General features: G+C 61.9%; 1 protein-coding gene across 5 annotated transcripts; it reads right to left on the bottom strand.

Annotated features, from left to right (window-relative positions):
* Positions 1–38: 38 nt before the first annotated feature.
* Positions 39–14992, bottom strand: LZTR1 (leucine zipper like post translational regulator 1). Of its 5 annotated transcripts, none has more exons than XM_089894813.1 (21): positions 14510–14988; positions 14019–14081; positions 10622–10678; positions 9200–9279; positions 8719–8827; positions 8136–8219; positions 7285–7342; positions 6739–6878; positions 6080–6299; positions 5530–5685; positions 5042–5152; positions 4693–4785; positions 4510–4605; positions 4273–4438; positions 3927–4096; positions 3673–3829; positions 2900–3026; positions 2664–2813; positions 1991–2096; positions 1832–1912; positions 39–1576 (listed from the first exon to the last, which is right to left on the bottom strand). In XM_089894813.1, exons 1-21 carry the CDS (start codon positions 14707–14709, stop codon positions 1460–1462), a joined length of 2541 nt encoding a protein of 846 aa, XP_089750939.1. In that variant the 5' UTR covers positions 14710–14988; the 3' UTR covers positions 39–1459. The 5 variants fall into 5 exon arrangements, with proteins under 5 accessions (XP_089750939.1, XP_022407219.1, XP_089750936.1 ...); XM_022551511.3 differs by having other exon boundaries at positions 6080–6281; positions 14510–14985; XM_089894810.1 differs by having other exon boundaries at positions 1832–2096; positions 14510–14990.
* Between the last annotated feature and the right edge of the window lie 85 nt (positions 14993–15077).

Here is a 15077-nt window from a genome sequence, read left to right as displayed (position 1 = left end):
AGGCCACACTGTGTTGTGTGGTTTGCTTTGTGGGGCCCTTGGAGTGAAATTTCGTTTATTCACGTTACGCACAGTCAAATGGCCATTACAGGAGGCAGACACAGAGAGCAGGGTCACAGGTGGTTCCCAAGCCTGCGGGCCGGCCGAGGTGCACCTTGCACAGGCCATTTCCTAGCTTGCTGGGCCTACAGGTGAGCACCCCTTGCCTAAGAATGTCCACCTGGGGCTTCTCAGCAAGGCCTGAGGAGTGGCAGATGCTGCGTTTACATGGGGCACAACTAGAGGCAGGAAACGAGCTCTAAGGCTCAGAAGAGAGAGACTGTGTTTCCCCCAAAGTGGCTTCCTGGCAACCAGGGCAGAAGGGTTCTTGTTCCCAGAAGAGGGGCAGAATGGTGCCTTCCCCACTGGGGTGGACTTGGCACCTTCTGTCGGGACAGGGAAGGACTCAGTGGCCTGTCCTCAGTTTCTCGGAGCCTACGGGGCAGCCCAGGAGCCAGGAGAGCCAGCTCCGGGCCCCCAGGGCTCCCCTTAGGTGGGGAGAGGCCAGAGGCTGGCCTGAATTCCTCCCACCAGCCCTCCCACTACGTGACTGGGGCACCCTGGGTGGGGGTGGAGAGCTGCTGGCATGAACAGAACCAGGCAAGACTGGCTTATCCTGAGCCATCGGGCCACATGGCCCAGCTTCAGCTCCAGGAGGACGGAGGGCTGGAGCCACCAGTGGGGACTGCACAGTGAGGTTTGGGTGCAGGTAGGACTGCTGTGGCTTTAATGGAGGCAAGCCTATGACAATAAATACTTAGGGACAGATGCGGGCCTGGGGCATCTCTGACTTCTCTCTGGAGCAGCCCAGGGCCCCCACGCACACACAGGTGGGTGGGATCCCACAGCCCCTCTGGATGTCTGGCCCAGTCCGCAGTGGCTGACCCTGCAGGCTGGGAGCTGACCTTAGGGCCCTTCACACCTCAAAATTCACCTGGAGTTGGACTCCATCTACCCAAGTTCTGGGTGGCAGGAGGAAACCCTTACACCAACCTTGATGAGGGTCTGGGGGTGCTGTGCGGCCCCCACATTGAGGGGTCTTGGCAACATGACCCAGTGGCTGGATGCACAAGCCATGCTGGGTCCCTGCTGTGTAGGGGGCCCAAAGCCAGCTCCCTGGTGGGCTCATCTCCCTCACTGGGCCCTGGCCAGGCCCCTGCCTCCTCCTGCAGTGTCCTCACCACTAAGCCCTGGCTTCCCACCCACACCTCCACCCTGGGAGAGGGTGCCAGCCAGGATCCTGCTTCACCGTCTGCTTCCTGTGGGACCTGTGTCCTCAGCAGTGAGATGGGGCATTTGGAGTCCCCCACTCAGCTCCCTTCGGAGGCCCTGGGCACACGACCCCTCGGCCGCAGGCCCGAACATGGCCAGCACAGTCTTTGCAGTGGGCGAGGCAGGGCGGGCAGCACCACGTGGGCCCTCATATGTCGGCACCCAGCTCTGCGCACTGCTTGTCTGAGATGTGGGAGGCCAGGGAGTCGATGATGTCCAGCAGTAGCTGCTGGCTCAGCAAGCGCAGCGTGGGCAGCTTGGAGACCTGCGGAGGCAACCAAAAGCCAGAAGGATGGAGCCGTGTTCTTGCCAGGGCCAGGTGGCCGAGGAGTCTTCTGGGGACTTGACCAACGAGTACGGGGTGAGGATCAGCCAGTGGGTGGACAGCTCTGCCCGGTTATCCCCAGAACCCACTGCTGCACAAGGCGGCCAGGGCCCCTCCCACCTGGCCCAGGCCACCGCCAAGGGGAGTATGTCCTGCAGACGGGGCAGGCAGCGCACTGGGTGGGAGGGCCCTGACCTTGGTGAACTGGTGCACGATGATGTGGAGGCAGTGCCGCTTCATGTCCAGCGCCTGCGTCTTGTCTGCTGCCTCCAGAATCTGGAACGGCAGGTTCCCTGAGGCACTGCCCCTGCCCCGTACACCGCGCAGGCAGAGGCCCAGGGCCAGGGCAGCTACCTGCAGCACGTTCTGCACCGTCACGTTCATCTCCAGGTTCTGCTTGCAGTACGCCTGCAGCCGGTTGTTGTAAAAGCCGTAGTAGTAGGGCGCCGCGAACAGGTAGCTGAGGGCTGGTTAAGGAGCTGTGGGCCAAGAAAGCCTTCCTCCCACCCAGCTGCCCTCTTCCCCCTGGGGAGCCACCAGGGACGGAGAAGCCCTGAACCAGGGCTGCTGCCTCTTGCTCAGGTCAAGGGGGGCCCACCCACCACAACAGCCGGGCTCCCATCCAGGCAGAGCCTCTACATGGGCTTTGAACCACTCAGGTGTCCAAAGCTCCATTCAGGATCCAAAGAAAACCACAGGTTCCTCTCCCCAGGAAAGTACCCACATGCCCATCTGCTGAAACATCCACGGCCTCACAGAGCCCTGAAGGGCATCCTGGCCTCCCATGTTCAGACCCCCACAGACATGACCTGGCCAGGAATCACCCCACACGGAGCCATGACCCCTTCCTCTGAACCCACCCGTCTCTCCTGACTGCAAACCTCTCTGAGCCAGCCAACCGACTGTTCCAGAGAACCCGGAAGAGACTGGACACTAAGAAGTCCTCAGGAAATCGCTTGGCCAGGCCAAGCCAGCAGGGCCCAAAGCTGTCCTGGGAATGACCCGGGAGCCCCAGAGGTGAGGATGCAGTGAGTCCTCGGGCGGCATGTTGACCTCGCCATAGTAGATGTAGCGCAGCATGGACTCGAAGGCCTGCCTGCTGGGCACCATCTCCCCAATGGAGATGTTCACCTGGCCGTCCTCGGGCATGAAGGACCGGAACATGGCCTCAAAGTAGCTGCAGACGGTGGGCCGGCCCTTAGCAAGTCAGCCAGTGCCCAGCTGCCCACCCATCCATCCGCCCGCGAGACACACCCCACCCACCTGGAGCGGGCTGCCAGAATGGCCTTGTGGGCTGGCCGCGGGTGCCCATCCAGCAGCAGCGTGATGTCACAGAACTCCGCGCCCGCCCCCTCCAGGTATGCCTTCATGTCCTGGATCAGAGACGTGCCTGGGGGTGTAGAGGGGGCCTGAGCCAGAGGGCAGCTTCTGACTCAGGATGCAGGACCCCAGGGCACCGCCTCCTGTGCATCTGCCCGTGTTGCCCCCCTGAACGAAACTCCTAGATCAGAGGCCTTACTCTGGCCCTTGAGGCTCTGTCCCCCCAGAGTCTGACCTTCTCCCGGACTCGGCCCCCTGAGCTCTCTCCTGCCCCAGTGCTGGCGCCCCCTCAGCTGTGTCACCTGGAGCCCGTGGCCGAGGCAGCACAGGCCCCAGGGCCAGAGGGTGAAAGAGTCTGTGAGGTCCCTTCCTGGCTGGGTGGGGATGGGACAGGGAGGCACCAAGCGTCTGAGGGCTGTGCCCACCCCTCACCAGGCCCAGATGTGGGCCCACCTAGAAGAGAAGCTGGGCAACTAATCGTGGGACCCTCAGCTCGTTGCTCGCTGCAGACCCTCATGCCTGGCGTCCTAGTCAGGGCAGCACTCGCTGGACAGGGCCCATGTTCCCCCAGGAATGGTCCTGGGAGATGCCACCCTGGCACCCAGCCCGCTGAGCAGGTCTCTGCCTTGCCCGAGCCTGAGCCACCTGCGGTAGGACCCTGTGCCCAAGGTGGCTGCGCCCTGTCCACCACTCTCGGGGACCAGGTGGGTCCCTACCGATGTCCACGGGCTGGTCCGAGGGGGCGCGGGGAGGCGGCTGCTGCTTCCGCCGCACAATCTCCACGATCAGAGGAGATGAGAGGCGCTCGAACTCCTTCATCATGATCACCTGGTTGAAGTGGGACTCCTTCACCACGAAGTTCAGGCAGTGCTCCTGGACAGACAGGCCGCAGACCACTGGGTCAGGCCTCACCGGGCCTACCACAGCAGGTGGGGAGGGGGCACAGGCTGCCACGGACCCCACCCCGTACCTTGAGCTGGCCCAGTTGCAGCCGGGCAGCGCTCTCACACACGACCAGCACGTTCTGCAGGTCCACGGAGGCCTCGATGTACTGACGACACAACTGCTCTAGGCGGCACAGCTGGAAGCCCAGTGCCAACTTGTACACGTCCATGATGAGCAGCACGTCCTCCACGTGGCCTGCGCCCAAGAACCCCTGAGCCTCTGGTGGGGCGTTGGGGGGGCGCGGTGCCCGGGCTCCCTCCGCAACGAGGTGGCTCAGCCACAGGTGGGGTGAAGCCTCGGAGACCCCGGCCACCCCCTGCCAGGGTGGCCACACCCCATCCCGTTCCCTCCCGCCCGCGGCGCAGGCCGACCTTTCCGCGGGTACTTGATCTTGTCTGTGTAGAGGAACTGCATGAGCACCTCGAAGGGCCGTGCCTCGGCCTCGCGGATAGCCACACGCAGCAGGGGTGGCCGGGCCCCACCCGCGGCCCCAGCGGGGCCCTCCCTGAGTGCCGGGGCCGCCTCCTCCTCCAGCTTCTGTGGGCAGAGGAAGGGGCGCTCAAGAACACCCCACGGAAGCCTCTGCCCAGGCGGCGGGCGGCCCTCACCTGGGTCAGCCGCTCCCGCGCCTGCACGATCTTCCTGCGGAGCCAGCGGCTGCGTGCCGTGACGATGGCCACGTGGCCCTGCACGCATTCTTCCTTCTGCCGGAAGAGGGACACCTTGGTGGAGGGCGGGGGACCCTCACCCTGGGGGCGGGGGCCGCCAGCGGGCACAGAAGGGCAACCCACCTCACCCAGCACGAACTCCACGTCGCAGAACTGGCGGCTCTCCCACAGCCGCCCATAGTCCTCGTGCAGCGTGCACTTGGGGTAACAGGAGAACTGCAGGTAGAGACCACGCTGCTGGACAGGTCCGCCCAGCCAGCCCCCCACAGGCTCTGCGGGGGGCCACCCGGCCCCTCCCGCACTCAGGTTCCAGAGTACCCGGGCCCAACCGCCCGACCCCTCAGAGGGGTTGCCGGCCCACCAGGTGCAGCCTCGGCTCTGGCGCCAGACAAGCCCCGCCCCCGCAAAGCCCCGCCCCCCAGGGGCTTGGTTTCCAGTTTCCGCCTCAGGCCGGCAGCGCGGGCTGCCCCACCTGGAACCTGTACATCTCCCCGCTGCGGATATTGTTGTCCACGGTGCCCCCGAAGATGTACATGGCGTCGGAGATCACGGCAGCCGCGTGGAAGAGCCTTCCGCTGGGCAGCTGGAGGGGAAGGGACAGGGCGGGGTCTCCAGCAGCAGGGCTGGCTGAGGCCTGGCCGCGGCCAGGCTCTAAGCAAGGAGGGCGCCGGTGGCCTGGAAGGAGGGGCCACAGGGCAGGACCCCCAACCCCCCACACACAACCATGCGGGGGGGCGGGGGGAGGCGGGGCCTGTGTGGGCCCACAGACAGGACAGGCCCTGTGGCCCCACCAGGTGGCAGAGGGTGCTGGGTGTCATGTGCTGCACCCATGTGGCCCGTCCAGCAGGGCATGGGCTCCCGGCCTCGTCTCACGTGCTGTGTAAGTCCTGAGCCTTGGCCTCTTCAGCACAGGACCAGCTTCAGGGCTTGAGGGGTGGGCATGAGGGTGCCGGCCCTCACCTCTGAGGCTGGCAGGGTGGGCTGCCTGGTGGTGGTGCTGCCAAAGTCCAGGCCGAACACATCCCGGGACTTCTTGCAGCCGCCCCGCTCCTCGGAGCCCAGGGCAGGTGCCTCCTCGGAAGCAGATGCTCGCTCGGGCATTTCGGCTCCGCTGACCTGGGGGAGACAGGCAGGTGCACGGCCCCTCAGCAAGGGCCGGACAGGTGGCCAGAGACCGCTGCTGTCCCCGCCTGGGGTGGGGATGGGTGCTGTGGGGACAGTGTGGGGGGAAAGTGACAGGATGAGGGTGCTCCCAGCACGGCCGAGATGGGAGCCTGGCTGCGGTCAAGGCATGCATCCCGGGAGAACATCCCCAGCACAGTGCCAATGCTGGGCCATGAAGTGTTAGCCCATAGGTGGTAAGATGGAGAACAGGCCAGAGGGGCCCAGGCCGGGGTCGGGCCAGGGCAATGTCCAGGACTGAGGGCCCCAGGTGTCCCAGCCTTGCTCCTGCTGGCTGTCTGGAGCCCCTGGCCCTGGGCCCGCCCACCTGTGGACCAGCAGCACTCACCTCACTGTCCGAGCTGGGCTGAATGACCTCCCAGGTCTGGAAGTCCACGTCGTAGCAGTGCAGCTCGTTGGGGAGTGTGTTGTCAGCTGCGCCCCCAAACACGTAAAGGTGGCGGTCAAAGGCCACCATGGTGTGCCCGTAGCGCCGCTGCGGGGGCGGCGGAGAGCCCCGGAGCAGGTGCTCGGTCGGGATGCGTGTCCACCTGTGATGTGTGTTCACGCTGCATGTGAACCAGCGATGGGGTGGGGGTTCGTGCTCCCCTGCAGCCTCCACCTGGGCTCTGAACCCCCCACCCCATTTCATCCTGGCACCAGCCCTGCCTGGCTCCTCGCAGCCCATCATGGGGTCCTGTCTCACCCTCGTCCCCCAACATAGAGCAGGCAGCAGGGGCAGGGCAGGAGGGTGGCACCTGCCCGGCGAGGCAGCTGCTGGAAGGGGTGGCTGGCTGTCTTCACACTCGGACAAGGAGGGAGGCCGCCTAGGCCCCAGGATGCTGGGCTGCAGCCACCCCCCGAGGGGCCTGCGGGGTCTCAGGTCCAGGCTGCGTAAGGGCCCTCACGGCCCCGCTCCCAAGGTGCTGGCTGTGTGTGGAGCCCACACAGGCAGCCCCGGGCACTGGTGTGGTGTGCTAACGGGGGCCCCACCAGCAGGGCACTCACGTCTTGTTCTTGAACTCGAACTGGAAGAGATTGTTGGTTATCTTGGCCCCGCTCTGGCCTGAGAAGACAAACATCCTGTCCCTGCAGACGGCCGCTGGGAAGTTGCAGCAGGAGGGCGGGATCTCGCCGCTCTGGGCCACCTGCGTGGTTGGGGAAGCCATGAGCCCTTCTCCTGGTCCGGGGCCGACCCGCTGAGCTAGGGCTATATTCACTCCTGAACCTTCCGTGAGTGAGGGGTCATGGGTCCATTTTTGTGGAACAGCTTAAAGCCCCCATATGAATGGGCCCAGTTTTGAACAGTTGGGGCTGAAGTCTTCACTACAGGTGAGACAGGGCAGTGGTTAGACACACTGCCCAGGACCCCGACAGTAGCCGCCCCCACTGTGTTCAGAGAAGGGTGGATCAGCCCCAAACTGCACCAGTCACAGGCTCGGAGCCCGTAGTCATTGGGTAACCACCGCGGGGACTGTGAGAGGGCTGGGCCGGATGTCAGGAGGGCCTGGCGAGGCCAGGAACAAAGCGGCCTCCCTGGCCCCAGCCCCTCACCTCCTCCCAGCACGTTAGATCCCGGTCCTGGAGGCCGATGGTCCACATGTCGTTCAACCTGCATTAGGACAGAGGGGTCGGGACCCCACAGCTGGGCTGGCAGTCAGGGTGGGCCTGGGCCCAGCCAGGAGGGAAGGCTCCAGGAGGACAACGCACCAAGGGGGCTTCTGACCAGGGGTCTATGGAGCGGCCTCGGGGTGGGGGCTTCGGCTGCACTGAATCCCTGCTGGGCCGGGCCCCCTGGAGCCAGGAGAGGCCTTCACAGAAGCCACCACTAACCCTGCAGCACTTGGGGCTTCGGTAACGCTGAATTCCTGGGGAATGATCGTGTGCTGTTTTTGTAATCAGAAAAATACAGCAAAGCCAATGTTCTACAAGAAGGAGGAAAGGGCCCATGACACAGGCAGGCACCTCTGTTGCCCTCCATGGGGAGGCGGGCCGGGTCTGAGCCCTGCCGCTGCCACCCTCCTGCTCACTCAGGTCACTGCTCACCGTGGGACCGAGTATCCTCACCCCAGCCATTCGAGGGGCCACCACCCGACCCCTGGCTCTGATGACACCCAGCTATGGCCTCGGGGCTGTGGAGCCAGCACATCCTCGGCCAGCTGCACAGACATGGGTGGGCTCGCCACCCCCTCAGTTGCCCCAGGGGGCTTCAGGGGTGCCAGAACTTCTGTCCCCTGTGAGGGTTGGGCAGGGGCTCCACTCAGTGGCCCTCGTCCTGCCCATCTTCCTGTTCTCCCAGCCCTGTCTACACACCCACCCTCCTGAGAAACCCCCAGCTCGAATCCCCCCTCCCCAGCGCAGGAAGGCTGCTCTGTGCCTTGGTGCACTTCTGGGCTGCCACCTACCTGGCGTTGCCGTCATAGCCGGCAAAGATCCACAGCTTGTCACTGTACACTGTGGCGCCATGGGCTGACCTAGCGACTGGCAACCTGGGGCAGGAGGAGGGGGTGAGCAGGGAAGCTGCCCCGTGCAGATCTGAGCCTCATGGCCCCATGAGGCCAGGGCCACAGCCTACGAGTGCCGCCGCTGCTGGGCCCTGGGGCTGCCGTGCCCACACCTGGTGACCGGAGCTCTGGGGACTCCAGCTGGGCCACTGGGAATAAGGGACAGTGGCAGAGGCTGAACTCATGAGGCTGGGGCAGCTGGACAAGGATTCACATGTTCAAGGGCACAGAGCCCCTTCCCAGCTCCCACCCAATATCAAGGGGGTGCGTGCAAAACAGGGCCAGAGAAGTGCCATCCACAGTACACTTATCCCTTCTACCCTCTGGAAGGAGGGTATCTAAGAGCCGGGGGAGGCGCAGACAGGAGCGACTGGCAGTTAATGCCCATCATCTGTAATTCTACAGAGCTGATCCAGGCCCGCTGCCCCCCGAGACCCAGCACGGCAGCCTGCACAACCCCAAAGGTCTCAGCAAAGTCTCTCACCGTCCTTCAATTTTCCACTCCGTCCACTGGCCAGTTGCAAACTTGTACTCAAAGAGGTCATTTTTATTCTTCAAGTTGGAATTGGAATAAATGTCCCCAGTGTAGCCCCCTGTAAAGGAAGTGAGAAGCCATCACATCCAAAGGCAGCAACTCAGTCATCAAACCCAGGGGGTTGGGGCAGGATCTAGCCTCAGTTAAAATGTACTCTGGGACCCCTCTGACCCTCGGGGGCACCTCCTGCCTGCCTGCCCCTGTTCGAGGCTCTGGTGACAGAGGAGCAGAACCCCGTGTCCTGCCCCTGGTTGGGGGACACCAGCCTGGCCACAGAGGCAGACAGTTCCACCCCCAGGAGATCAGGACGGTCAGGGAAAGGGGCCCATGAGAGGGCCTCAACCCAGCCCAGGAACTCAGAGGACAGTACACAGAGAAGCTGGCCAAGCACAGCACATGGTCGAGGCTTGATGGGAGGAGGGCCGCTCACCAAAGACGAACATGCTGCTGCCATAGACGACGGCCGAGTGGTGGTAGCGGGGAGCAGGAGGGGTCCCAGTGGTGAAGGCCCTGGTAGGAAAGAAGGGGCAGTGGGTGTCGGCAGGGGGCAGCCCCCCTCACCCCCAAACTTATTTTTGCTTTTGTATTTTGAGGGTAATACCTGTCTCATTATAGAAACCTTAAAATATTGCCAATAAAGAAAACCCCAAAAAACAGCACTGAAACATATGTATAATTCCTTTGCCAGAAACCACCATCCACACCTTGAGTGTGCCTCCCCACCACCTTTCCCAGGCATATTTATGCGTCTGAGTAATTGTTTTAAATGGATCATGTGGTAGATGTCCTTGCTACTCTGGAACCATCCACACCTGCATCCCCACAACTGCACCATATCCGGCAGCATGGGTGGTCCACACATCTTATTTATTGAATTAAAAACCGGTTTATACTGCTTTCCTGGGGCTGCTCCTTTTCAGAGTGTTATACTTAAGCAATTTTTAACAAAGAATTATAAAGTCTTGAGAGTGATTTTTAAATTAATCTGTAACTCTTGGACACATTTTACAATCAAGTGTGAGAGAAACAACACACAAACTTCCAAAGCAATCCAGCACCACCCGGGTGTCTGGGCAAGGGGTGATGCCACCTGTTGGGCCACATTCAGCAACTGTGAGTACTGGGCGTGGACATCCTCCTCTGTCGAAGCGGGGCAGTGAGACCCCAACCCAGAGAGCAGCGCCCAGAGCTGCCGCAGAGCCTGGTGCCAAGGGGCTCCTGCACAAGGAGCTGGCACAGCTCAGGAGGAAGCCCAGCACCTCCTAATCCTGGGATCTTTTTCTCTCCTCAGCTGTGAGCTGCTCCCAGTGGGGGCTGGACTGGAGCAGATGGGCACAAATGTGCAGTGCTCAGAGATGACAGGTGTCATGCCCAAGGCCACACAGCTGGGAAGGGAAGCCAGGACCTACAGGCTGCCCACTGCCTGTGTGGGGTCTCCTGCCAGAGGATGGGCCCCACAGGGCAGGGAGGGCAGGGGAGCCGCTGCTGCCAGCCCCTGGGCGGCACCCTGCAGCAGCAGAGACCATTCTGGAATGCCCCATCAGCCCATGGTCCCCCTGTCGGCTCCAGGAGACAGGCCTGGTGACTGAAGAGCTCTCCTGAGGCAGAATCGAAGGACCCACAGCTGGATCAAATAGATCCCCTTAAATAACAGGATCCAGAAAAACCAATCTCAGCTACAGACCAGAAAAGAAAGCCAGGAAATAGAGGGGATCACTAAGAGCAGTCCTGGGCACTGTCATCTCCTCCTCGAAGCTTCTCTAGCTCTCCATGAGCAGGACCTGGCTGGCAGTCAGGCCCCAGTGGTGCTCCGTGTCTAGAGAAAAACAGGGCTGGAACTGGGGACACCCACCTGCACCAGGAGCAGTCCTTCACGTCGAAACGAAGGAGGTCGTTGAGCATCGTCTTCCTGAAAGACAGCCAGGGACCCGGGAGATGGACACTGTGCCCGGGGGTGGGGGCAGCTGTTTGGGGGACTCAGCCAGGGCCAGGCAACCAGCTGATGCCAGAGGGACCAGAGAGGTGACCCCAAAGGAAGCTCCCCAGCTGGTGCAGAACCAGCCTGCCTGGGGTCAGGACTCAAGCATGATCCCAGGCTCCTCACGCCTCACCCCATTCCAGAATCCCCACCCACACGCCCACTTGTGGGCTGCAGCACCCCTTCTCCGAGGCTGCGCCATACGACGCAGACGCTGGCTCACATGTCAGAGGAGGTCCCTTGCCTTCTCTCTCTTCCTGCCACCTCTTTATTGCAAAGCTAATGTAATAACTACATTAAAGATACAATAAAGCAGGGCTTCCCTGGTGGCACAGTGGGTAAGAATCCGCCTGCCAATGCAGGGGACACGGGTTCAAGCCCTGGTCTGGGAAGATCCCACATGCCGCGAAGCAACTAAGCCCGTGTGCCACAACTACTGAGCCTGTGCTCTAGAGCCTACGAGCCACAACTACTGAGCCCAACTGCCACAACTACTGAAGCCCGTGCACCTAAAGCCCGTGCTCTGCAACAAGAGAAGCCACCCAACGAGAAGCCCGTGCACTGCACCAAAGAGTAGCCTCCACTCGCCGCAACTAGAGAGAAGCCTGCGCACAGCAACCAAGACCCAACGCAGCCAAAAATAAAAATAAATTAAAAAAAAAAGATACAATAAAGCAGAAAGCAAATCCACTGGCCATCCCACCACCTAACAAGACCCGCACGTTGGGGTGTCCCTGGTGGTGCAGTGGTTAAGAATCCGCCTGCCAATGCAGGGGGCACGGGTTCGAGCCCTGGGCCAGGAAGATCCCACATGCCGCGGAGCAACTAAGCCCGTGCACCACAACTACTGAGCCTGTGTGCCTAGAGTCCGTGCTCCACAACAAGAGAAGCCACCGCAATGAGAAGCCCGTGCACCACAACGAAGAGTAGCCCCCGCTAGCCACAATTAGAGAAAATCCACACACAGCAACGAAGACCCAACGCATCCAAAAATAAATTAATTAAAAAAAAAAAGACCCGCACGTTACCACCCAGCCCTTATCAGTAAGAGGGAGAAGGGCGTCCACCCAACATGAGCCCAGCACCCCAGCCTCCTCATTTAGCCTCCGCCTCCAGGAAACAGCCTGGGAGACCAAAGGGCCTGCCTGAGGCCACGGAGCCAGGGGGCTGGGGCTGGGAAGCAGAGGCATGACTGTAGTCCCTCCCCTTTCGCATTTGTACCCCCCACCCCAGCTACATGAGCACCTTTGTAGCCAGTCTGTACAAAGTTGCAACTAGAATGAGACAAATTCCTATCCTGTTTCTTAGTGTCACATTGTACAGAAAATGTTTCTGCTTCTCGCTACACAGTTGTCACTCAAACTCCACCTGCTACAGAACACTCCAGGGGGATGTCCCCACCTGCTGCCCTGCACTGGACACCAGGCCTTTTCTGGTTCAGGGGATTCTCATTAAGGCTGCAGTAAACATCTGTGGGCGGATGCCTCTTCCTCATTTTATTCCTTCAAGTGACAAACATTTATTGAATTGTCTGGGTGCTGGAATACAGGTCCAGCCCTGGCCGAGGAGACAGACATGAAACATCTGTGTGCCTGGGGGCCAATGGAGCCAGTAAGAGGTGCAGAAGGGGAGGGGGCGCTGCTGGCTGGTCCGGTTAGTCCAAGGGGTGGGGAATGCCTCACTCACAGGAGATTTAGAGGAGGGGCAAGAAGGGTGGGAAGCAGGGAACAGCCAGCGAAAGGGGCTAACCAGGAGGATGCTTGGTGCAATCAGAACACCGCAAGGCAGAGGTGTCACCCAGTGCAGCACAGACAGAGGCAGGGGAGCCGTGGGTGCAGACGCGGGCAGGGCCTCACAAACTGCCAGGAGGGCTTGCATTTTTACTCAGAGGGAACCATCCCAGGGTTATGACTCAAGAAGGAACACACTCTAGCTGGCTGCACATGGGGAGAGAGACTGAGGAAGACAGGCTGGAAGCCAGGGGCCACGCCCAAGAGACCCTTCTACCCAGTCTGAAGGTCCCCGTGGGGGCTTGCCCACTCTGTCAGCCCCAGGTCAGCTCCTCCAGGGAATCCTGCAGGACCATGGCTGCAGCACCAATCAGAGGCCAGCCCTGCCTGGGCTACAAGCCAGAGCCTATGGTTGAGAGGCAGGGACAGGACTCCAGGGCAGGATGAGTTGTGTGCCAACACCACACCCTCAGCACAGGGACACCTCTGTCCTCAGCCTCTCACAGCCCTATGCTCACTGACCCTTAGGAGCACCCTGCAAAAGCAGGGCAGAGGCCCACCCCCTTCTACAGAGGAGACCAGGGTGCAGTTGGTGGCTTTAAGCCACCTGCCCCAAACCACAAAGCTGTAACCTGAGCTGAGCCCTGTCTGTCCAGGAGCCCAACTTCAGCCCCACATCAAGCAGGCTCCCAACCTTCCAGAGCCCTGGTGGGCATCCCTAGCCTCTCCTGAGTACATGAAGGGGTGGACGAGGGACGGAAGCCCAGTGGATGCCGGGCAGCACAGTTCTACACTCTCCTACTGCTGGGTGGTTGCCCACACTGACCCCTCTGCTCGGGACACTCTTCCCCTTTTGCCTGGCTCACTCCTACTCATCTTTCAGGTCATCAGCCCCCCAGGAAGGCTTCCCTGACCAGACCGGACCAGACCAGACCCTGCCTCCTGGTGCAGAACAAGCCTGCCTGCTGTGCCCGCACCCTGCACTTGATGTGGTCCCGCCCTCGCTAAGACAGCTCTTTCCCTCTGGGGTGGTCCAGCTCCTGGGAAAAACACTCCAGGAGAAGGATGCGGCTGCACAAACCAAGGGTTCACCTCGGCCATTATTTCACCAAAGGAAACCAGCCACTGGGAACTGTTCATGGGATGGAGATGTGCTGTCAGGAAAAGCTGTTTGCTGGGAATGTACAGCAAAATGTGGGAAAACCCTTACAAAAGTGAAAAATGGGGGAAGGAAATAAATCTGTATCCTCCAAACCTTCTCAACTGCCATGTGAGCATGTGGATGAGGCCCAGAGGGAGGTGCAGGGAAGAAGTGCCTGGCAGGGGTGGCAGCCATGGCAAATGTGTTTCTTTCAAGGCTGTGTCCACTCACTCAGAACAAAAGGGACATTTCCGTGTCCTGAGTGTGCTGCAGTGCTGAGGGAGCCTCACTGATTTGGAAGCTGAGGCCGAGTGCTTAGCTAATATCTGGAGAGATGGCAGTGGAGCTGCAGAGACCCAGTCCCCACCGCTGTGCTTCTCCCTCCTCAATCCAGACTCACCCGTTGTCTCCACCAAATACATAGATGGCATCTTTATAGGCCACCACTGTGTGCTTGCTGCGCCTGGAAAGAGAGGGGTGGGTGGCGGTCGGGCCAGGACCCTCCTGGGGGCACCCAAGGAATGAGACTTGGCACTGAGGCTGCCACAGAAGTCGGATAACACCTCTCAACTGCCAAGATCGATCGAGACTCCTGAATTCCACCAGTACCCCCAAAGGACTCTGCATGTGGAGACCCCTGACACTCCCACCCCACTACCGAGCACCTGGGGCCCCAGCTCGAGACCCACAAACACAACTTAACTCTAGTACCCTGCCCGGGGCCACCCCGCTCCGGGACTCCCTCGGAAGCCCCTCCCCTGCCGTGGACAAACCCCCCCCCCCGCCATTACCGGGTCCCGCTCCGGGACACGGCGGCCCGGCCTCGCCCCAGCACCCCGCCTGGGACCTCCTCACGCACCCCCTCCCCAGGACCCCCACGCCCCGCCGTACCGGGCCCCCACGAACTCGTCGCAAGGCGGGAGGCGCCGCCAACGATGCACTGTCTCAAAGGGCCCGAAGTTGAGCGTCAGGTACTCGACACTGTCCGAGCAGCTGTGGTCAAAGTCCACGCTCGGGGCCACCTTGGACCGCGCGCCACCGGCCAGGGCCCCGGTCCCGATCGGGCCGCCCGAGCCACCCGGCCCCGCCATGCCGGGTCCACGCCCGATGGGCCACCGGGTCCGCGGGACGTGCGGCCACCGCCCCGGGCCGCCCCCGAGGGACTACATTTCCCGGCGAGCCCTACACCGACGGCGCCGCACTTCCGGACGGTGGCGCACTCCGGCGCGCCCTCGCTTCTGGGCGAGCTTTGGAGTCCTAGTGACTCTGAGGGCCCGACTGTGCAGCGAGCTCCTAGTCTTTCGAGAAGCATTCCCCGCGAAGTGCGGGCGCGCTGTACCCCGCTCCAGCGCGCGCGGGTCCCCGGCCGCAGCCCCTCCCGGCCCGCACTTCCCCGGCGCGGCTCCCGGCATGCCCTGTGCGCGTGGCTCGGCCTCGATCGTCCGCCGCGCCAGGGATC

This window comes from Delphinapterus leucas, chromosome 14 (genome assembly GCF_059928025.1).
Source record: "Delphinapterus leucas isolate spDelLeu-1000000601 "Yukka" chromosome 14, BTC_Dleu_Yukka2, whole genome shotgun sequence".
NCBI classification, from domain to species: Eukaryota; Metazoa; Chordata; class Mammalia; order Artiodactyla; family Monodontidae; genus Delphinapterus; species Delphinapterus leucas.
Note: the sequence above shows the minus strand (reverse complement) of the source record. Positions and strands in the feature narration are given on the sequence as shown.

Coding starts and splice junctions, on each gene's coding strand:
- LZTR1 (XM_089894810.1), bottom strand. CDS start 14,709: ATGGCGGGGCCGGGTGGCTCGGGCGGCCCGATCGGGACCGGGGCCCTG. Junction 8,828..9,199: donor CAGCAGCATGTTCGTCTTTG/GTGAGCGGCCCT, acceptor CTTCCTTTACAG/GGGGCTACACTGGGGACATT. Junction 2,097..2,663: donor ATGCCGCCCGAGGACTCACT/GCATCCTCACCT, acceptor ACCAGCCCTCAG/CTACCTGTTCGCGGCGCCCT.